The 24,245-nt window shown below is 45.8% G+C and overlaps 1 protein-coding gene across 8 annotated transcripts in view; it reads left to right on the plus strand.

Annotated features, from left to right (window-relative positions):
* The window catches only part of SCML4 (Scm polycomb group protein like 4), a 111,871-nt gene extending 88,607 nt beyond the window's left edge, over window positions 1-23,264 (plus strand). For 3 of the 8 annotated variants that reach the window (XM_024996747.2, XM_010808441.4, XM_059889778.1), the window contains 3 exons: window positions 2,137-2,427; window positions 9,004-9,161; window positions 11,622-23,264. In XM_024996747.2, coding sequence (XP_024852515.1) covers window positions 2,137-2,427; window positions 9,004-9,161; window positions 11,622-11,747 — 575 coding nt within the window. In that variant the 3' untranslated portion in view covers window positions 11,748-23,264. 8 annotated transcript variants of the gene reach the window in all.
* The last annotated feature ends 981 nt before the right edge of the window (window positions 23,265-24,245 follow it).

The raw sequence follows: 24,245 nt of genomic DNA on the forward strand, positions 1-24,245 counted from the left end.
GTCTCTTCCTCTTCTTGTCAGTACTTTCTTTTTAATCAGTACTATTGGGTTGAGGCCCTACCTTTAAGACCTTAATTAACCTCAGTTATCTCATTATGGCCCCTCTCTCCAAGTATAGTTGCCCGGGGGGGCTAGAGCTTCAACATATGAACATTTGAGGGGGACACAATTCAGTCCATAGCACTCCATTTTTACTTTTTGGAAGACTTTGTGAAGAACTGGTTTTAATTTTTCTTTAAATGCTTCATAGAATTAATTTCTGAAGCCATTTAAGTCTGGGATTTCTTTGTTTTTTGATTACTATTTGATCTCTTTACTTGCTTTATGTTGATTCAGATTGTCTATTTCTGTCAGTCTGTCCATTTCTTCTAATTTACCTAGTTTATTGGTGATAATTGTAATATTATTTAATAATCCATTTATTTCTTTGAGATTGGTGTTAATGTCATCTCCTTCATTTCTGAGTTTAGTAATTTGAGTCTTCTTTTTTTCTTAGCCAATCTAGCTTAAAAAGTTTGTCAATTTTGTTGATCTTTTCAAAGAGCTAGGCTTTGGTTTCATGATTTTCTCTATTTTTCTGTCCTCTATTTAATTAATTTCTGCTTCAGTCTTTATTATTTTCTTCCTTGTACTTGCTTTAGGTTTGGTTTACCCTCCTTTACTCCAGCATTTTATTGAGGAAGATTAGGTTATTAATTTAAGATTTTTCTTTTTAAATATAAATATTAACAGATAAAATTTGCTCTAGGCACTGCACTGCTTTAGCTGTATTCCATATGCAGTGGTTTTTATTTCTAGGCAAGCTCCATATGCATCCCCATATGTGAGAAGACCTGCTAGTTGCCCTAATTAAATCAAGTCTTTATCTTTTAATACCTATATTGTGGGAATAACCCATACTGGTTTACAGAAGAAGACATCTGGATCTCATGGCCCCAGATGTGCTTACTTATTGCCAGCCTTGGGGGTCCATTGGTTTTTCTTTTTTAAAGTCACTTTGGGGATGTCCGTATCTGTTTTTATCATGTGTGGTATTTGGATGGTTATTGATGGAGTTAGACAGATATGATCTTGTCTAGGGTCAAGAAGAAAAGGAATTGCTAGAATATTTTTCTTCCTCTTTCTATCCCTATAATTCCTCTAGGCCTTGTCTTTTCAAACAAAACAAAACGCCCCACACCATTTGTATAGCTCACAGATAGAGTTCAACAGGCTGTAAGAATGAGCTTTAAAAGTGGAGAAAGTCCTGATCTGTTTCGGTGAGGGAGCTGAGGAGGAGATTGGCAGGCTCTTCAGGTCCTCTACTCTCTCTGTACTTTAGATGGGGTCTTTCTCTCTTATCTGCAGGGTTTGGGGAGGACCATGGGGCCATCCAGATCGTCATTTATGTCCCTAGTTTGTTCACCTTGGTGGAAGGTTAGTGCCCTCATGTATACTGGAACTGAAAGTGTGGGGAGGAAGCGCCGCCACACCTGTACCAGAACGCAGGCCAAAGTTGTTTCTCCTGACTCTGGGACACCGTGACTCTGGCTTGATCTCTCCCAGGAATCTTGGGCCAGGTGAGGAAGGCAGTGGTTATGGGCAAAAGAAGAGGGAGCCAGGAGATTCCAACAAGCTGGCAGAGACTCCTGGAGGAGCAGAGCCATAGAGGAAGAAAGACCTTTGTTTGAATTTTATTTACACGTCATCAATAACCAAGATGATCTCATTTTCCTTGGAACACGAAGGGTCACATGTCCTAATCCCTACTAAAGTCTGCTTTGTTGGTGAGGCAGGTGTCATTCTGCTGAGGGTTGAGCTACTGGGGTGCATGCCTTGGGGTCCATTCCTTCTCCTCTGTCATGCCCGCACACAGTGGCACCCGGGTCCATTCCTTCTCCTCTGTCATGCCCGCACACAGTGGCACCCGGGTCCATTCCTTCTCCTCTGTCATGCCCACACACAGTGGCACCCGGGTCCATTCCTTCTCCTCTGTCATGCCCGCACACAGTGGCACCCGGGTCCATTCCTTCTCCTCTGTCATGCCCACACACAGTGGCACCCGTGCTGCTGGGGAAAGATTTTCCAAGACCCAGCGCCTGGTGGCCTCTTGACTGCTCTCTAATCTCTGCTTCTCTGCTCTGCCTTCTTGCCTAGCAAAAACAGTCACCGCCGAGGAGTGCCTGGTGAACCCTGCGAGCATGAACCGCTACGGCGTGGACACTTCCTCCCCCACCTTTAGCCACAGGGGCTCCCTGCCCACCTCCTCTTCACTGTACTGCAAGCGGCAGAACTCTGGAGACGGCCACCTTGGGGGCGGCTCAGCCACCACAGTCAGTGGTCCCCGCGCCAGCCCCTTGTCCCCCGGAGGCCCCTCGGCACCTGGGCTGCGGCCTCCTGGCTCCAGCCCCAAGAGGAACGGGACCGCTCTTGAAGGAAACAGATGTGGTAATGTAACGCATGATCTGGCTTCCCCATGACCTGACCTCCTGTGCCCTTGCCCTGAGACCACCGAGTATAGAGGGACTGGGGACGGTGGCTGTTTGAATGTGGGAACACAGGGAAATCAGATGTTTCCACAAATCCCTTTGTGGACTTTTGTTATTCTTGAAGGCAGCTGACTTCAACCTTTGACCACAAGCAAAGACAATGGTGTATGAGAGTGGGCTAAACTGTAGGAATAAGGAGAATCCAAAATGTACAGTGGCTCAGCTACAGTAGAAGTCTTTATAGTTGGTGTGTGCATCACAGTTCAGAGACCTGGGATCATCCGTTTTGTGGCTCTGCTGTTCCCTGTGGCCGCCATGCTCCGTGCATCTAGCAGGTGGATTGGGTTGGTAACTAGCAGTTTTCAGCCATTGCTGATTAGAAACGTTCCTTCCTTCTGCCTGTTTCCTCCTGTGGTGCTGTGTCTCCTCATCTCTCGTACTTTTTCCCTTCCATCTCACAGTAGGAGCCAAGCTCTCGGCTTCATGAGGTCTTCCCTCTAATTCGAATCCTCTGCAGCCCCAGAAAAGTGGCCTGTCTGAGGCATAGCCTAAATAGCTATGTATTGAGCACCTACTATGGGCCAGACACTCTCCACACATTATTTATGACTTTTATGAGTTATAAATGAGCCACCAGGGAAGCCCTATTATTATGTCAGGTGTATATTATTATTGTAGGCATTATTAGGTTCGATACACAGATAAAGCATGTGAAGATCAAGAGGTCAGTCAAGCATTGAGCCAGGATTTGTCTTAAGCTGGCTCCAAAGCTGGCTTTCAAAAACTGTGCCTGGGATTTTCACATGCTCAGTGGGCTTCAGTGGGTCCCTCTGAGGTTCTAGGGGAAGGCTGGAGGGGATGGGAGCAGACAGGACTCTACCACCACCCTCTGTAACCAGGGCCTCTTCACATTTGCAGAGTGGGGTTCTCCATTTGTGTAGCTTAAACAGAGCTTGCGCAGCTAAACACATGTGGAAACCATAGAGATAAACCATGCTAAACTGAGTGAAGGTAGATTAAAATAGGAGAGAAAATCCTGGCCTCCTTACCCATTAGTCACCTAGCAGTCAGCTTGGGTGCTGCCGCAGGCCCTCTGGAGGGCTATTAAGTTTTCCCTCTGTCCAAAGAAGTGCTTGGTATTTTCTGAAATTGCATCCCAAGTGAAAGCAGTCGGTATTAAGAAACCATATTTCTTTAAGAGGGTTTGACCCAAGTCATAAAACTGGAAGGGACCTAGAAATGGATTTTCCCCCATGGTGCTAACCTTAATGGTTTAAACCTGCAGAAATCAGAAACTGGTATGAGACTGTGTGAGAAGGTAGGTATCAGTGATGTGACAGACTTCTCAGTCCTCTCTCTCACATGAATTCTTACCCTGGACTACTACTGGCTTGATATATCGTCTCTGCCCATGGACTCAAGGGGTGTATTCACAGGACACATTTTCCTATTTTTTGCTGATACTCAGGTGAAAATCTGAGAGCTCACCTCTGTCTCTCATCCAAGATATAATCACTAAGAACTAGTAATATAAAGAGATTTTGGATAACAGGAGATGCTGTAGAATTCCCAACTGAGAGTGCATCCAAGCTTCAGAATTGAAGTGACTTCAACATTGTTCTTACCTTACCACCTACATGCTTCCCATGGGTTCGAGTTTGAGTCTATAGGGTATGGCCTTGGGTGGTGCATAGAGAATGATTCAGCCAGAAAAAGAAGAATGGGAACAGCACTCTATGTGGGGCAGAGGGTAAAGTGAGTGAAGGTGTAGTAGGGCTTATTCATTCCGAGGAATGAGAAGAGTTTGTGCAGGGACATGGACGGAAATCATGCTGGGAGATTTGGGGTTCAAACCAAGCAGATTGGGCTTTCTTTACTCTGTGGGAATCAGACATTTCTGAACAGGGACGTGAGATGGTGGCCACAGAACTCAGGAAGACAAATCTATTGGCCACTATGGAATTGACGTATAACAGTAAGAAGACTAGCAGCTACCTTTAATTAATTCTTACTGTTTAATGCTTCACATTATCACATTTAATCCTCACAGTGTGGTAGGTAGTTGACTGTTGAGGCAGCTAAGACTCAGAGGGATTTTGGTCAGTCCTGGCCAGCATATACTCATGGAGCACAATATGCTTGTCTAAGGTCTAAGGGTGGAGCTGTGAGCAAGATAGATATGGGCCCTGTTCTTGGACAGTCTCCAATTGCAGAGAGACTGATGGTTAACAAACAAAACCGAGGGGCCCCTTTTGGAAGCCGATGGGCTTCCCTTCAGGATGCTTGTCATCAGGCTCCAGCCCAAAGCCACAGAATCATATGATTCTTACAATACTCTAGAGAAACAGCATGAAGAACCTAAAGCCCATGAAGAATAAGATGATCAGGTCTGGGAAGGGGTTGGAAACCTGGCCACCGGCTCTCATTCACTGCACTTTGCCCACAGACACGCTGATAAGGCTTCAGAGGTGTGAGAATGTAGTGCCTTTGTGTTGCCCAGGAGAGGCGGTGGTTTGAGGGGACCTTGGCGATCCTTCCCAACTCCTCATTTCCCAGCAGAGAAGCACAGAGACACTCGCACGGTGGTGGGTGGAGGGGCCTCTGACTCCTGGATCATTGACCCTTCTCTTCCTTCATCGGATTCTATCATGAGCTATAAAGTGTCTTCTGAATTATGAGTGAGCAAAAGGAAATTATGCTTGTGCTTGTGGGCCTGTGTGAGACAGAGTGATACACAGGCAGCCGCAGGCGGACCGGGCTGTGAAGGTGCCCGGAATTACTTTAGACGGATTCACAGTCATTCCATTCCTGGTGGGTATGAATTCAGCATTAGAAGGAGCCACCACCATCTTCATCCTACATCCATTCACAGCTGGGTTTCACTCTGCACATGTCTCCAGCAGCACCCAGGGAACAGACCTGACCGTGCACCAAGTTCTCTGCACTGGAGAATGCCCCCCTTTCACAAAGGCAATCAGCGAGTGCTTTGCACACTCTGTTCTTTTAGGAACAAGATTTTTTTCACATCTATTGTGTCTGACCACTGTGCAGTCACATCTGCCTAGCCTGGCCATGTCAGCCCAGACCCATGTGTCTTCCTGACAGCCTGACAGCAGCTGAAGGGACTGTGTGGTTATTATCTTTGTGTGAGCATGGCAGAAGCTGGAAAGCTCCCTCTCTCCCTCCTAGAGCTAGTTCACTTTGGATCCTGAGCTGGTCTCTAGGTGTGACAGCTTCCTGCTACTGTCTGTCTTGTGTGACTCTAAAGCCCCTCAAAGAGGAAACACAAAAATGCCCACAGCTAGGACCAGGTGCCAGGAGCAGAGCCACTTTCCCTCCATGCTCATTACCTGGAGAGCCTCACCCTAAAGACAAGCCAGACCCCTTGCTCAATCCCATGGCTGTGGCTCACTGAGAGAGCCTTTCCCTGGCCTTGCTCAGAGGACCTTAGGCTCCCATGGATGGTGTTGTGAGTCGGTCTGGTGTTTTTCCTTCCTGTCAAACATGGGAAATTAGATTTGCCCTCTGCTCTGATCACTCTAAAAATCATTCTTGGCACTGAAGGCTTCCCGCCTTTGTAATCAGAGCATCTATTATCACCCTGATTACTGCCGACACTCCGATGGGGCAGGCTCCAAAGGCAAATGCGATTTCCATGGTTCCTCCTCCCCTTGTTGAGTGCAGATGTCCTTAAATGCAATGAAATCATCTCTAATAAGCATGCATCCACATTCAGATAGCCCCGGGGTGCATTAACAGTTTCCTGGCAAAATGCAGCCCCCACCTTATGCCAGATCACCTAAGGGGACCCTTCCAGGTCTAACAAGGAAAAGGCAGGGAAAATCTCAAAGAAAATCCAATTCTCAACCAAACCATTGTATTGAGGATAGACACAGCAATGTGATAATGTACTTTTCTCAGCACCAATGCAGAGCTGTGCCCTTCTCAAGCACATTGAAAAGAGGAGGAAAAAAGAGACAGCAGAAAAACCGCTGCACCCTGAAATTAAAGAACATAAATGGAAAGGAAGTCTTCTCAACTACGAACTTAGAATTACTCGGTAGGGAAGCTGCTTCATTGTTCAGAGCCTGAAAATAAGATTAAGGATTACACACACAAAGCTTTTGTGTAAATTACTAATACTGTTTTTGCGAAGTGTATTGATTTGTTTTACATTCATTGAACCCATATTACAAATATATTTGCTTGGAGCCATGGAGGACTTAACAATTATAAACCCTGTAATGAGAGGATTCTGGGCTTTCCAGGTGGCACTAGTGGTAAAGAACCTGCCTACCAATTCAGGAGACGTGAGAGACATGGATTCAATCCCTGAGTTGGGAAGATCCTCTGGAGGAGGGCATGGCAACCCACTCTAGTATTCTTGCCTGGAGAATCCCGTGGACAGAGGAGTTTGGCTGGCTACCGTCCATGGGGTTGCAAAGAGTCAGACACGACTGAAGTGACTTAGCATGCACGCACACAATGAGAAGATTACATTTTTCACCAAACTCTTAGCCCAGGACCTGGTACAGAAGAGATGCTCATTAGGTGTCTGTGGATGACTAGGGGGAAGATGAAAAAGATTATCCTCAAGAATTTAAAAGATAACTGGAGGTTACAGGCAAGCACATGCATAACGGTAATACTAAGCAGAATGTGCAGAGCATCTTTAAGAGAAGAACAAAGATTTGGGGGTTAAAAGTAGAGGAAGGTGACATCCAGATGGCAGGACATGGAAATGCTGCCTGTGAAGGGATCTACCTGAGCTTTGATGGCTACTAGAACTTCTTTGGAAAGGAGGAAGGATAAACACCTTAAGAAGAGGTGGCAAGAATACACAGGAGAGCTGTACAAAAAAGATCTTCATGACCCAGACAACCACAATGGTGTGATCACTCACCTAGAGCCAGATATCCTGGAATGTGAAGTCAAGGGGGCCTTAGAAAGCCTCACTACAGAGCTAGTGGAGGTGATGGAATTCTAGCTGAGTTATTTCAAATCCTAAAAGATGATGCTGTGAAAGTGCTACACTCAGTATGCCAGCAAATTTGGAAAACTCAACAGTGGCCACAGGACTGGAAAAGGTCAGTTTTCATTCCAATCTCAAAGAAGGGCAATGGCAAAGAATGCTCAAACTACCACACAACTGTACTCATTTCACATGCTAGCAAGGTTATGCTCAATATCCTTCAAGCTAGGCTTCAACAGCACATGAACCAAGAATTTCCTGATGTACAAGCTGGATTTCGAAAAGGCAGAGGAACCAGAGGTCAAATTGCCAACATCCGTTGGATCATAGAAAAAGCGAGAGAATTTCAGAAGAACATCTGCTTCATTGACTACACTAAAGCCTTTGACTGTGTGGATCACAACAAACTGTGGAGCAGTCTCAAAAAGATGGGACTATCAGACCACCTTACCTGCCTCCTGAGAAACCTGTATGCAGGTCAAGAAGCAGCAGTTAGAACCAGACATGTAACAACAAACTGGTTCAAAATTGGGAAACAACTACACCAAGGCTGTATATTGCCACCCTGCTTATGTAACTTATATGCAGAGAACATCATGTGAAATGCCATGGATGGATGAATCCCATGCTGTAATCAGCAGGGATGGAAGACAGGAGAGCCCTGTGAGAGGAATCCTTCTAAGAGCTTCAGAATAATTAAATTTGAGGAGCAAATAAAGGACAGGAAAGATGACTGAGGTTTCAGAAGCATGAAGAGGAGGAGATGCTGCTTCTAGGGAAAGAGGATGGATTAGTTTGGGACATACAAAAGAAAAACAAAACACACCATCCCCAAATATTGCCTAAATACTGACTCCCTACTCTCTTCCTCCTTCACTGATCTTACACCATTTAATCTGCCCTGGGGGAAAAGCATTTATACCACAATGCAACTCAAGTCCCTGACCAGCATGGACCAGGCACGGAACCAGGCTCCTGTTGTCCAGCAACCCCGTCTAGTGGTGAGGTTGGAGTGAGCGCTTCGGCAGAACCGAGGGCTGGGGAGGTGCTCAGAGTGGGTGCAGGGTACAGACCTCTCACAGACAGGGCTTCCAAGACCATGGCAGTAGAGACCCAGGACAAGCACCGAAATGTGGCCTCCATTCTGCCATGTCATCTCAGGGTGATGCCAGTGAAGTCACACAGGACCTGACGTCATTTTGGCATCACAGCACTCCAGAGCCTATCATAATAAGCATTCTCTGGCCACCAAGGCCTGGGTCACAGGAGGTCCGAGGCCCACGGAGACAGAAGTGGTCAGGAGGGGTCTTTGAAGTCTAACATGGGTCAGCATTTCCACTGCTGGAGGAGATCCCTCTTCTGGTGCTTTCCTCTGTACAGATGAGGGGGTGGGGGGCTGCCTCTGGGAGCCGTCTCCAGTGCACTTCTAGCCTCACTCGGCCACAGGAGATCACTCAGGCCACCTTGGACTCAAGGGCCAGGCAAGGGGGCAGGCAGCACCAGGTGGGCATCGAGCCCAAGCCCGCAGCCTCACGGCCTCCCTCTCTGTGCTCTCCCCTCCAGCCTCAAACCCTTCTCCGGACAGGCAGGATGCCCGGCGGCCAAGGAGCAGGAACCCTTCCAGCTGGTCCGTGGAGGATGTGGTCTGGTTCCTGAAAGATGCAGACCCGCAGGCTCTGGGGCCCCATGTGGAGCTCTTCCGGAAGCATGTATGCACCATGGTGGGCCTCGGGAGTGGGGTTCAGGGAGCTGTGGGGTTGGGGAGCGTCTGCACTACACCCTGGGGGCACCACTCAAGGGAGGCCAGATGGGACCACAGGTTTCTCAGAGCAGAACAGCCACTTAGTCTTGTACCGAAGGCACGTTTGTCCCATCTGTTCCCTCACGTGGCCTTTATCAGGAGTCCTGTTTTCTCGCCCGTCTATTTGTCTGTGCAGTCAGCAAACATTGGTAACACACCTACAACGTGCCAGCAAGCTAACAGTGCCTATTCTTAAGCTGCTTTGAGGATTAAATGAAAAAATGCACAGTGCCTGGCTTGAAGATGGCCTTTGGTTAGCAGGCATTTGTATCATTATTTAGGAGATTCTAAAATATATAAAGATGGTAAATTAGATGGGTAATGATTAGTATTTTATCTGCCAAGCCTTGTGTGTCATGGTTACAATTGTTGCCGTAACCAGTTACCACAAATGTAGTAACTTAAAATGACAGAAATTTATTATCTTACAATTCAGTGGGTCAGAAGTCTGACAGGGGTCTCTCTGAGAGAAGACCATGGTGTTGGTGGGGCTGACATCTTTCTGGAAGCTTTAGGAAGAATTCATTTCCTTGCCTTTTCAGCATCGAGATCCACCTTCATTCTTGGCTCCTATCTTCCCGTCCTCATCCTTGGAGCCAACAACATCAAGCTGAGTCCTTCTCAAGCTGCCAGCTCTTTGGTTCTTTATTCTGATTTCTTCCTCCACTTCTGAGGACCCTGTGATTGTATTGTCTCCCTCCCTCTCTGATAATCCAGGACACTCTTTCTATTTTAAATGCAGCTGGTTAGTAGCTTAATTCCATCTGCAGCCTTAATTCCCAGCTTTCAGGGACTAGGATGTAGACATCTCATGTGAAGGAGAGGGAGCATTCTTCTACCAGCATTACCACTTTTTTTTTTCTCCTTGTCTTATTTTTATTTGAAATGAAACTCACAAAAATCATACACTCGGACCTGGAGAGGATCGTCATCTCACCCAACATTCATATTTTATTAGGGATATATTTGACTTCAGTTCACAGTGGGGACTTGAGAGCAAGGACTGCAGAGGGATGATGTTTAGACAGATCTGAGTGGGAGGACTCTGGCTTCCTTCCAGCATGAGAGGAGTCAGCAGAAGTCTAGGCAGTGGGTAAAGAGAGAACATTAGGCAAAGAGGCCCCTGGGAGGGCTCACAGATGAGCTTTGCCTTGCTACCAAGGACATGGAGTGTGAGTGACACAGAGTAGGTGCTTCTCTGGCTGAACAGCTTGGCTGGTTAGAGGAAAGGGAGGGGCTGATAACACTTGAAGTTATGTGAGTCCTGTATGTGCCTCTTCTTCCCACCCGAGCACCTAAAATCTCCACCCTCTCTCTCTAGTGATCTGAAAGTAGCACTATAGATGAAGGAGGAAACCCAGCCTTACTAAGTTTGTGAACTCAGCAAGCAGTCTGGATGGGTTACCATTTTCAGAGACAAATGGGAGCAATTTCAGGACCTCAAAGGATTGGCTTTCCCTCAGTATGTGTTTGTGCTAAACCCTGGGATGAAGCAGGTGCATTTTTTAGTTGTGTGCCACCTAGTATTCTTGACAGGGTCAAAAAGCACCTGAAATCCCTTTTAGATTGTCATTAGCAATTTGATAATCCGTTGAAAGCTGGTGGGCTTGCCAAGAATAGAAACCAGCAATTAGGATGATGAATGGAAGTCAGGGCCTTATACCAGCGCCTGGAATGGAAAGGGAACGACTAGTTTCAGGGTCTCATGAGATGATACTTTGTCTTAGTCAGTTCAGGCTGCTGTAACAAAGCACCGTAGACTGAGTGGCTTATGAACAACGGCAATTCATTTCTCAGTTCTGGAGGCTGGAAGTCTGAGGTTGGGTTGCCATCAAAGTCGGCTTTCAGTGAGAGCCCTCTTTCAGGTTTTGGACTGCTACCTTCTCATTTCACGAGGACACTAATCCCCTTCAAGAGGGCTCCACCCTCATGGCCTATGCACTTTCCAAACTCACACCTCCAAATACCATCGCTTGAGGGTTAGGATTTCAACATATGAATTTGGGGAGCAGTTGGGGAGGACACATTCAGTCCACTGGAGCTTTCTCACTCCTACAGCCCTAGATTGGATAAAGAGGTAAACATATGCATGGTATTGGGAATATGGCTGGGATTAGGTTAGATTCCTTCTATCAGGACAGAGCAGGAATATGAAAGATCCAGTGGATTATGACCCCAGGGCGAATGTGGCATGACGAGCACATAGTATTTGTGGGCTTTCATTTATTTTTTGAAGACACTGCTGTGGGACCAGGAGAGTATACATCTAAGTAAATCTATATTCCCTTACCTTATTTCCTGACCACACTCTCACCGTGGCCACTATTTGATTACTTTGACCACCTTCTGGGTTTTCTCTTTTCTCATCCTGTTCCACCAGGAGATTGATGGCAATGCCCTCTTGTTGCTGAAGAGTGACATGATCATGAAATACTTGGGCCTGAAGCTGGGGCCTGCGCTGAAACTCTGCTACCATATTGATAAACTGAAGCAAGACAAGTTCTGAAGGTGTTTAAAAGACACAAGCAAAGTCCAGACAGCAGAATCTCCAGACCATCTGCCTTACCAACATCACCACCATCACAAGGACTCTCTTCTGAAAAAGAACTGTCACAAAGGCTTGGTCTTTTTTTTTTTTTTTTTTAATAAAACTCATAGTTCTTGACCTTTTAAAAAATTCAACATGGCCCTTTTGAAAGGTTCTTCTGTTTTAATGATTTGCCAAAAAATTACCCAAAAAAGGCCCATTATTTTTAAACATTTCTAGTTGGTTTGTTGCTCTTAGGGTAGGTCCTGTTTTTATAATGAGAGTTTGGGGAACTGAAGGCTATCACCCAAGGAGGACCTTGGAGATTTCCAAGCATGTGGGAAGAACCTTTGTCTCCGCAGGCTCTGTGGGGATGCCCACCACAGCAGCTCCCCGTCTTTAACTCTGACCTGGAGACCTATCATTGTCAACCTTGCTTGATTCAGCTCTGGAAGCTGTCTTCTGAGGATAAATGCCTCACCTTGCACTATCCGGAAAACTTGAATTCTTTTGCTCTCTGAAAGAGAAGAAGAAGAAAAAAAATCTTTTCTATTCCTAGTTATCTGAAGTACTGTGTTGCCCCACTAGGGGGCAGGCTGCCAATGTAATTTCAGGACCCTCACTGCAGCAGCCTGATATTCAGTACCCAGTGGATGAATTAGGGTTTCTGGGAACAAGATCTAGCCTACACAGACACAGAGAATTTATTCCACAGTCAGCACCACAGATTGCAATGTGGGAAGAAACCATCTTCTAGAAGGTTCTTGTTCATAACCAGTCATTATCGACTGACTGAGATGCACAAGCAGCAAAGGCAAAAATTTGGAAGCACATTCTTCCCAGATGGGGCTTTGGAGTCCCTTCTCTTCCAGAGTCCTTACTGAGGTGTCAATGTTTTGGCACACTATAGACTCTTAGTGACATTTAGCCACAGCATTTCTTTCAAAAAGAAAAAAGCTATCCCAACTAAGCTTTGAAATCGGAAGGTGTTGATTTCTAGTTACACTGTGGGATTATATAGTTGTATCTGTGGCTAATTTTAATAATAATAGCATGTACACAGACATGCCATTATTGGGTTTAATTCAATTTACAAATCGGTTTTCCTTTCTCACTCTGGAATAATAGAAAAAAATTGATTTCTACCCCTTTGCAGCTGTGTCCAGGGAAGGGCAGTGAATCCACAATTTACTAGGCAGAAGGGGAACTGCATCTCCATTCTTCTTATCTTCTCCTTTCTCTCTTTTCCTGTCTCCTTTTTCCTTCCTCTCTCACTGAATAGGAAACATATCTTCAAAATGAATTCGTCTTTGCCATGGGCATATCCTCTTCTGTAAAAAAAAGAAAAGAAAAAGAAATCCATATTGTTGGTCATGAGGAGATGAATCTTAGACTTTGTGTTCCCTGGGAGGGGGAGGATCAACGATAACTCCAGACCTCCCTTGGCCCAGTGATCAGAAAAGGCACACCGTCCTCAGGATTCAACCTGGACAGGTGTCTCTCCGGTGAGTAGAGCAGGAGGTGAGTGCAGCCTCCCACCCCTCTACTAGGACTTCCCTGGAGGCTCAGTGGTAAAGAACCCACCTGCCAATGCAGGAGATGAGGGTTCGATCCCTGGGTCGGAAGATCCTCTAGAGAAGGAAATGGCAACCCACTGCAGTATTCTCGTCTGAAAAATCCCATGGATAAAATCCCTAAGAAACCTCCCATGCCATGCTCTTAGACCCATTTAATGAGTGATATTTGAGGAAGCACCTCAGAGCAGAATCCTTTTTAGACACACAAACAGTGGCTGACTTAAAGTGCGACAGAGAAGGGACAGAGGAGAATGTAAAGGACAGAGGAGAATGTCCTAAAACTGCCCACGAAGCCGAGCTGGAGTTATCAGGCTACAGAAGAGCTGAATGTCTGTCGGTCCCGGCCGCTGACTAAACTATCCTGAATCAGGCCTTCACGATTTTGAAGCAATAAATTGACTCTGTCTCTCTAAGTTTGCTCATCGTGAAGTGCTCACAGCTGGTCTGGAATTAAATAGTCTCTCTCAGAAAACCATGGGGAGTGTATATATTCAGAACAGCCAGGATGAAAGCAGTGAGATCCAGAAAAATTCCACCACAACCCATGTTCCTCACTCCAAACCCACTGAGACTTGTGGTGCCTCTTCCATCAACATATACCCTGTATGCTGTTGTTTGCTAAGGCATGTCCAGCTCTTTTATGACTCCATGGACTGTAGCCTGCCAGGCTCCTCTGTCCATGGGAATTCCTAGGCAAGAATACTGGAGCAAGTTGTCGTTTCCTTCTCCAGGGGGTCTTCCCAACTCAGGGATCAAACCCGCATCTCCTGCATTGGCAGGCAGGTTCTTTACTACTGAGCCACCTGGGAAGCCCTGTACCTCATACAGAAACTTTCAAAACTTTCTACCATTCTTGCTAGTGCTTCCCTTGGCACAAAAATACCGACATTGGTGCCACCAAGTGAAAATCATCCTCAAACAATATTGAGGAGACACTTGGAGGAGTTTTCAGGGGAGAGAGATTTTTCCATCTTGAGAAAATTGGGTCCATGTTCATGTGGATCTGCTCTCACAGAGGTGCTGTCTTATTTTGCTTTAAACTTTAAGCAAGACAGATTGCTGCAGCCATGATATTTAAGGTTTGACTTTAAAAAAATCTCATTACTCTTAAAATGAATGCTGCCACATCAGAGAATAACCCAGGGAGGAAATTCTTCCTTGCCTGTTTTTACACTGAGATGCAATTAGCTGGCCAAATTATTGTCGTCAATCCTGCAATTATAATTAATTTTCACCCTTTTCAAAAATCTTGTCAAACCAGGCAGATAAATAGCTTAGCAAATGTAAAACATGCCGGCCATCTCCGCTACATGGACCTTACAGAGTCAGGCCATGTGTGTCGCTCTGATCCAAATGGGCGCTTATTTGGGGGGAGGCCTTGCGCTTGTACAGATGTGGTACTTGTTATTCTATGGCAGTAGCTTCGCTTCAGGTTGTGGTGAATAATGATATAGTTTTGCATAATTTCAAATTAGAGTGTGTGTGTGCGCGGGCGTGTGCGTTCATGTTCGAAACATTTCCAATTATACTTGTCTGTTAAACACTTAAAAAAAATCTGAGACAATTTTATTGCCTAAGGCATTTAAAATATTTTATAAAGCACATTATTCCTTTTGTGAAGATTTTAGGTGAAAGATGTGCATTTCGTATGTGTGTGTGCGCGCGCGCATGCAGGCACATGCGTACTTCCTGGCAGTGCGGTGGGAAGAGCCTTTGAACGTGGCTGGGAAGGTATCAGCTCTCGCATTTGCTTTGTTTCTAATGCCTTCTCAGTTCTGTAGCACTGAGGTAGAACCCGCCCCAGGCAGCAGGGTGCACCCTTGAGGCAGCTGGCGGGCGGTGCTGGGATTCTGGACCTGCCTGCTGTCAGGCACTGACTGGGCGCACCAAGCCAGCCCAGGCTCTGCTCCCCGTGACTGAGAGGACAGGCCTCGCCAGGGAGCCCACTGGGCTCCTGAGCGCCTGGTACGGTGCCCGCCAGAGCTCCACGCACTCCCATCATTTCCCGGCAGCAGGGCTGTCCGGTATTTTCCTTTACAGCAGGAGAAAGGAATGGGACGCTCCTCAAGAGAAACAAAGAGGATAGTAAAATACACTGGGAAGGAAGACTGAGTTGAGATTGGCGTATGTGAGGAGGAAACTGAGGAGAGGAAGCCAAAAGTGACTGTCTTAGAAAGCAGACACCCCTCTAACAGGCCCAACTCTTTCAGCTACAAGGACCTATTTTTGTATTTATGTGCTGTATGGAATATGGAATATTTCTCTTTTTTAATTAAAATTATTTTTCTTATTACTTTCTGAGATTGTTTTAAGGAGAATTTTGTTATAGCTCTGAAGATAAGATTGGAAATGCCCAAAAGTGACCAGGGACTCAAATTTAGTCATTGTCAGAAGCTCTCAAAAGATGGAGACACTTTGTTTTCTTTCTAAAGAACCAGACAGGTTTCCATCCGTGCGAGAAGGTGAGTTGTGATACTTGCTCTGACCAGTGCTTTTTCAACTTTTCTCTGATGGGCTTAGGGGAGGAGGAGAGACTCATTGTTTTCCCTTACACCTCAGATAACAAGACAGAAGATGGGGAAGGAGGAGATGATTTTTGGTTAAGGAGAGGGATGAACACCTGTCTGTGGGCAAGGTTTATTTGTAGTTACTAACACACTCCCAAGAATTAACACAACCCTGCTGTAGTCTTGCCACAGCCCCGGTGGCAGGGGAGGACTGTGCTGAGAAGACAGGTGCTGAGCCCCGCAGATGGTCAGCCACCTAGTGGTACAAAGAGTCCTGCTCCCATCTCGTGAGGTCACCCCAGCAGCTCCTCTCACGTGACTCCTGGCCACACTGCCCCAGGAAGAGGGCTGGGAGCCCCCGCTTCCAGGGTGCCCTTCCCTCCAACCTTTATCCTAATCGAAGACGATTCCTTCATGGACAATTGGAAGCTGGATGTTTTTGAAATCTAGCATTTACTTGAAAGAGAATCGTTCTTATTTATTGCCACCAGTTAAATATTATGGAAACATGTCTGCTAACAATTTGCTTTGTGTAATTTGTTCTAATGCTAATAAGCAACAGCTGGGACACTTCCTGTGGTGAATTCCTTTGTGGTTACAGTGGTATTATCACACACGGACTTCACCAAATCGCTGAACTTGAGAAGAACACTCACTCCGGCTCTCCCAGGCTGCAGGAAATTCCCCTCACTTAGAAGCAGTTCTGGGCAAAGCATTTTTTTTAGAGGAGGGTGTACTTTTCCTTGACTCTCTGCTTCTGAACAGGCCTGCAGACCTGTGCTCTTCAAGTCCCATCTAGAGAGCCTGGGATTCTCCTCCCTCTCAGCCATGAGCTTGATCTCCTCCAGAGGAAACACAGCCAGCAGAGCTAAAGAGTGACACCTTCCTCCAGGTCAGTGCATGGTGCCCAGAGTGAATACAGAGTAAAGAGTGAAAAAGGCAGTGGAAGGTGGTCTTCTGTCCACCTCATGTGGGCTGTGCCTTCCCCACCGGGCCACCATCAGCAGACGAGGCCCGAGAGGAATGGAGATGCATCTGAGAGCCAAGAGCTGCTCAGAGTGGATGAAGTGATGACAGCAGACAGTGTGGGCATCTTCCCTCTGAAGGGTCTAGACGTACCACTCAGACCTGCTGAGGGCCGCAGGCCCACCGTTCTCTGCTCTGTAGCTCCACCTCATGGCCTGAGCCTTTGTATTGTTCCCCATATCAGATGCGTGTTGTAAAGGCCAACACAAACGCCTTCTATTGGATCCTACTTTGGAACACAACCAAAGCCTTGCTTCTCCAAGCAGCTCACTATGAAATAGCAGACCCTTGCTGGGTGTCATTTTACAGTAAGCATACGTGACCGGAGGCTACCTCCACCATAAACGTAGCATCCTCAAACCTCAGGTGGGCCCCACCTCCCCCTCCAACGCTGGAATGCCTTCCCGACACCCCTGAGAAATGGCTCTGCCTGACCACTTCCCCTTAGGGGGAGTTCAGTCCCATAGGAAGTGGCTTATTTCTCTGTTGGACGGCTCTGGTTGTGAAAACGTTATTTCTCAGGGAGACACAGATGTCTGTGAATCAGACACAGACGTTTGAGACGAAGCCAACTCTGCAATCTTTCTCTTTTCAACGGAGCTTGTCCGTGCAGTAACCACACCTATAATACAAATTGACATTGGCAAGTAGGCCCCAGCCCCACTATATTAGCGTAGAGCGGCAGACACTGTGTATAAATGGGGGACTTAGATAGGTCATGGCCATCAGATTCATCAGCCCTGTCAGGAAAAACTATCGAAATTCTTGCGGCCTCACACACACAGAAAAGGGTGTCCTGGGAGAATCTTTACTGTAGTTGTAAATCTGGCTGTGGTCACATAAGCATGTGAGTTAGAAAAGATTGCATGAACAAATCTGTAAGTCCATGTTCCTCAATAACTGGAAAAGACATGGAGGTCCTACCTCTTAATTGTACTCGCTGGTGATGTAATAAACTAAGGAAGCTTTAGTTTAGACAAAAACAAGGTCTGTTGTGAATTTAAGCAAGAGTGATGGAGTTTATGACGCCAAGCCCAAGCTTGTGTGTGCATGCCCTGGCAACTGTGTATTTGTGAGTTTGTGCAATAAGAGGTGGGAATTGAGGAAGGTATGAAAAGGGATTGCAAAAGGGAGCTTTTGCTTTCTAGAGCGTTCTTATTCAGGAGAACTATCGAGCAATGATTTAGAAATCAGATCCCAAAGTAACATGTAGATTATGTAGTTTGCTGAGATAAAATTCTAGATAATGGAACAGATTCTCTGAAAATATTTAAAACTTGGTATTTGGAAAAAGTAGCTACCATCCAGCAGCTTGCCTCGTGGCACCTGCCATATAAAAGCTACCTCATTAATATTCATCGGCTGAAAGCAGGAATGCTTGACTAGTTTTCATATTTTATTCAAAAAAGCCACTGATTTCCTTTTGGGACACCATATCTTTACTGAAAGGAGAAGTGCTGAAGGGCGGAGGCCAAAAGAAGAGCTGAAGCCTTTCGTTTCCTCTAGTTTCCCAAACGCTCAGGGAGGTCAGACCCTCAGTTGTAAACTCCATCTCACTCCTTTTTTCGTCTTAGGATCTCACATTCTCAGTGGCCTCATGTGCTACTCAAAGTATCAGAGAATAACAATAGACTCTTTCCAGCTTTACTATTAAGACATCTTTTCCTTCCTAGTCCATGATGGCTCTCAGCACTGAGTAGGGTTTCCATGGGCTGGTTGATCACTCGAGGACAGTCAGGGTCCCCGGGAGTCAGAGGGCATGTCCGCTGAGCCCTGCGCTCCCAGTGCCTTGCTGACTGTGGAGAGGGCAGGTCAGCAGAGCTGACAAGCCCCCCACAAGCCACTCTGTCATCTCTTGGTGGTGACCCGGTTGGGAAGGCGCACCCTACAGGAGGTGGTAGGGGACCACCTTCTCCTGCCTTTTCACTCTTCACCCGTCTTTACCCTTGAGAGCTGATTTGGAGAGATCAGGGGCTTCTGTCTCTCCCACATAGTTACACAGGAGCATTGAAAATAGAACTACGTGACAGACTTTTTTCCCCCACAACCACACCAAATTTTGGAGTGTTTCACTTTCAAAGAAATCAGCTCAAAAGCCTGAGCGTGTGTCCCAAGGATGTTGTCATTGCTTAGAATATTTCTAGTGCATCTCTTTTGGGGGTCATCTTTAGAAGCTAGAACACATTCTCGTCAAAGTGGAAAGCCCATTGTCGTCACTTGAGGGTGGATTCTTTTTTCTTTCTGGAGTCAAAGGGATTGGGGTCATGTCTGCACAGCAGCACAGCTGATCGACTTGAGATGTCAGTGTGTCTCCATACTCATCAGTTTGTCTTTTCCTCACGTTTCCTTAGTGGATGCAGATGGTCTGAACAATAACAGCCACAACTCATTTGTTAACTTGAATATATCAGTATAAGGAGCTGCACCGCAGAGACTGCTTTGGAGGGCAACATCACCTGGATGAACATTCAACATGTTCATTGTAAAGCTCGTTTGTAGTTCGCCGCTGTATCTCTAGGCATCGTAAGCTCAGGATCTTGTGACTGTCCCTACAGCCCCAAATGGCAGGGGAACTGGGAGGAAGAAGCCTTGGGGGACACCTGGATGGCTCACCTCCAGGGGAGAGCCTTCTCCCACTGGTTCTCACCATTCTGGAGGCAGATTATGGTGCAGTGCAAAGAAATGAGCCCTCCGAGTTGCCTCATACCCTATCTCCTCATCTGGAAAAGAAGTGGGATCCAGATGTCCTTCAAAGGCATTTACAGATATTACTTCCAGCAAAGGCCAGTGGGGCTGTTGGCTCCTCCATATTCCGTTTTACGATTTCCAGCTTCTGCCTCTCCTCCTGTCTGACCTTGTCTAGATGTTTTCTCATTCTCTTCTCTCACTGGCCCATTGTGGTTGTTCAGTCACTCAGTCGTGTCTGATTCTTTGCAACCCCATGGACTGCAGCACGCCAGGCTTCCCTGTCCATCACCAACTCCCAGAGCTTGCTCAAACTCATGTCCATCGAGGTATTGATGTCACCCAACCATCTCATCCTCTGTCGTCCCCTTCTCCTCCCACCTTCAATCTTTCCCAGCATCAGGGTCTTTTCCAATGAGCCAGTTCTTCCCATCAGTGGCCAAAGTACTGGAGCTTCAGCCTCAGCATCAGTCCCATGGCTCCTCCTCAAAGCCACTGAAGTATCACTGTGATACCCTTTCTCATTATTTTTACTTTCCATTTCTTTCTTTCTTTCTGCCTCTGTGTTTCCTTTGTTTCCTCTTTTCTGTTTTTCTCCATTCCATCCGCCCCAGTGCCTTGGGGGAGAGAGAGGAGAAATGGAGAGGGAAATAAAGAATTAACAAGTAACCTCTTCCCTGCCTAACTGGGCCATCCTGGCCCTTGCCTGCCTCCCACCATCCCATCGTTAGCCACCTACAACATTCCTCAGCTCTGTGGTGCTTCCGGCCCAATCTCCACCTGCTCATTCCACTCTTCAAGGTCCTGCCCTCTCAGTCTGTCCTTGAGTTTGGGAACAAGAGTCCTGTCCCTTTAATGGCTTCACTCTGGATTCGCCCTGACATTTCCCTCCTAGGCCTCCTCAGCCTTCGCCCAGCATCGGCCCTAGTGCCCACCCTGTCAGCTGTCCCTCCTCATTCAGCCTCAAAGGCCAGAGCCAAGTGACCTGGAGCCGCTGGGACACACACACCTCTTGAGAAGCATGAGTTGTTTCTCCCAGCGGTGCTGGCTCCTGTAGCCTGCATGGAGTCACTCTGCCCTCCAGAAGCAATGCTGGCCATGCTACTGTTCTTCATAGAACGTGTAGCTTTGTCCAGACCCGCTGAGCACGGATTGCACCTCCCAGTGACCAAAACCAGGCCAGGGTCTCCGTTTAAATGAGGAGGGCAGCCAGGATCAGAGGTGAGGCACAATGACCTACATCAGAGGCACTTCTAGGGTGAGGGTTGTTTTTAGGCATTTTACAAGTCTGCTGAGATGTGTGCAGTGTTAAGGGGCTTGTGTCTCAGAAGGGGAAGATGATGACATATTTCCCAAAGGAAAATGTGGTTTCGACGGGGGAGAAAGACAGCAAAATTCTGGAACAAGGATGCTCTGTTCCTGGCCTTTATCTAACACTGTCATACCTGCTCAAGGTCTTTCTAGAAATCAAACTTGTTTGCCTCCGCAGGAACCGAAAGTGTCTCTGCTCAAATGTGAAAGAGTTTGGAGAACTTTGATTTCTTTCATTCTCCACTGTTTACTAAGTCACAGTACTTAATTTTCTGTCAACTTCCAGCTATATCTTGGATCACATGAGGATTTTAAAAAATGAGCTCTTCTTATCTCATCCTCCAGATCTTTTGAAATAGCAGTTGTCTTATATAGTGTATATTTTCATTTTATAATTATTGGTTGATTAGATTATTTATTTCCTGTATATACATAAAATAATTTTATAAATACAAAGATTTTATACTAAAAGTACATCCGTAGATAAATTGACTTTTTATTCCATACACATGAAAACTAAAAAAATAGATGAAATAAAATCATTTCATCATAATTGTATTCTGTTGCAAATTTTTCTCCACATTGACAGTGAAAACTTTTTATTAAGGTCCGTTTTAACATCACAAAGCATCGTGAGGCTAAAAGTTTTGTGTTTTACTATGCTAGGTTGTGATTATCTGACAAGGCTCTAGGTAAATAACGAGGAATTCTGAGTAAGTGGAAATCATTGTGTACTAAACTCTCGAGATTGAATGATGATGATTGAAATGTTGTGCCTTTTGTTTGGTAAGCTGAGGAGTTTATATTCAGATTCTTTCTTTCAACTCAGCCTTAGTTAATTTCACATTTCCACCTCCTTATTCTGTGTCTGGTCCTCAATATGCCAACACAGGGGACCCTCTGCTCTCTCCACCTGGGGGACTGACTGCAGCTGCTCACTTTCTCTGGTGAAGTTCTGCTTTTAATGAAGGTGAAAATAGGCCATCCCCTCATCTCAGTAAGAGAGAAACAGGGTTGACTCCATCCCTTTTCTCAACCTAGATGGTCTCTCCTCCTTTCTAATTAAAGATTGTGAAAGGGTGCGTTTACATGGATGTTCACATGAGTGCTTGTGACTGAGTTTGTAAATTTGAGGCAAAGTTCATCCAGCATTTACTGGATGATGGAAATTTTTACAGCATTTGCTTGTGCCGAGGCATGTGTGCAAGAAGGGCCTGGTGAGTGTGATGCAGATACTCTAATTACTTGAAAATCCACTGTGCTTTTACTTTTTATGGTTAGAAGTTAATTCTGGAACATTACTTCAACTCCCTGCTTTATTTAGAAGTGTGCAAGGAATGCAGAGCTTCGATTAGGAAATGGTGTTGTCTTAGGATCTGGCTTTTTTATTTTTAAAATACTAACGGATCTAAATTTGCAGACCAGAAATCAGTGAATGGAACTCATTGTAATGGGGAACAGTATTTACATTAGACAGAGCAGTAGACTCTATCACCTGGGGAAACAGCGGCTCCTTAATTTTTGCTCTTTGCGAGCATGATGCAATCAGTGTTTCCTGACATCGGGACAATCCTCTCACCTCAAAGTGTTCCTGTGTAATTGTGTCACATGATGGGAAATTGTAATAGGCAATTTGGTTCTGTAATTCGGTTTGCAAAGCATGCAAACATAAGATAACTAGGTTAAATGCAATAAGCATTACACTAAGGTACAAAAACACATGGGGAGAAAAGATGCTGTGTCCGTAACTTAGAAAGAACATGAATTTTATTCCTCATGTGCCTCAAGGTGTAGATCTTATTAAAGTTATTTATCCTCTAGTTTAATTTCATCACACATTGTCCATACAGATGCATTATCTGTGTGTGAACATACATGGTTTTTTACCGCACATATTTCCAGTTTTTCTCTTACTTGTAATGTGCAGGCTCCAATGAACTGCATTCAGGAGTGAGCTGATATGCTTATTTGTTACAGCGTACAGTGCAAATGGACTATTAACAAACAGACTGTTATGTGAGACACCATATCAAAATGTGCTTTAAATTTTTCAAAACCTTTTGATTATCTGTAACTCTTTGCCTTTGACAATTCTTTCATTTTTTAGGGGTCTGTTTTTAATGTATTCCCTTAAATGGTCACTACAGGTACATGATAGATACGTACAGTTTCATTACATAAACACTACTGGCCTTAATGATTTTAATATTTTTCAGGTGCTTTTTCCCCCCATTTTTGATGCAGTATTTTTTTTTTTTTCTAGCACAGTGTATCATTGACCTGGGACTGATTCAATAAAATTTCTGAATCCTAAGATTCCAAGACAATGCAGTATTTTCTGTTCATGCTGTAAAAAGTATTTCTGTATTTTTAATAAAGAATGGAATTTCTATGAGCCTCTGTATATTTTATCTGATCAACATTTTAATGTTCATTATTATTACATTAGGACTAGTTCCTGTAAGTGGCTAACAAGGAAAAGTCTTTCAGATGAAGGTTGTTGCCAGCCAAGACCCCAAAGGCCTGATTCACAGCTGTCTGGAAAGCCACTCCCACCGGCTGCCTGAGGCCCAGCCCCACAACTGCACAGGAGGGACTTGTTACAGGAGCCTGCGGGTCTCTGCTGAGTACACTTCATATCTCCCCGGATCTTCTAATTTCAGCTCATGACTACAACCGGGCAGCCCCTGGGCAGGGAAGGAAAACTCGATCTGGTCGGAGGCTCAAAGTGAGGGTCCCCCAGGGGTCATCTCAGACCAGGATCTTCTTCTAGGTCAGTAATCAGAGACAAGAGGGCTGCCTCCTGTGACAGTTGGGAAGATTAAAATTGCAATGCTTGGATAGCTCCTCAAACAGAGTCCTTTGAATCTGGAATCCTTGTTCCAGGCTGTTTACTCCCATTGGTTGTAGCTGTTTAGGGGTCATGGCTCCTCCTGGTTTTTGATCCAGCCCTCACCCTGAGTGGCCAGTTCCCTGCCCAGAGGCCTCCCACCCATCCCTGGCACTTTGCAATAATCCCTGACAAGGGCAACGTGGTTCTCAATGAAACAATCCGGGATGGGGGATCCTCTCATGTCAGTGTTCTCTGGGCTGGATAAAGCCAGCAAGAAAGGTTCGGGGACAGCTCTTGGGAAGGGTTGGGGTGCAAATCTCCAAAGCCTTCTCCCACTATCTGCCATGCTGCTGCTGCTAAGTCGCTTCAGTCATGTCCGACTCTGTGCAACCCCAGAGATGACAGCATACCAGGCTCCCCCGTCCCTGGGATTCTCCAGGCAAGAACACTGGAGTGGGTTGCCATTTCCTTCTCCAATGCATGAAAGTGAAAAGTGAAAGTGAAGTCGCTCAGTTGTGTCTGACTCCTAGCGACCCCA

Source organism: Bos taurus, chromosome 9, assembly GCF_002263795.3.
Source record: "Bos taurus isolate L1 Dominette 01449 registration number 42190680 breed Hereford chromosome 9, ARS-UCD2.0, whole genome shotgun sequence".
Classification (NCBI taxonomy): domain Eukaryota; kingdom Metazoa; phylum Chordata; class Mammalia; order Artiodactyla; family Bovidae; genus Bos; species Bos taurus.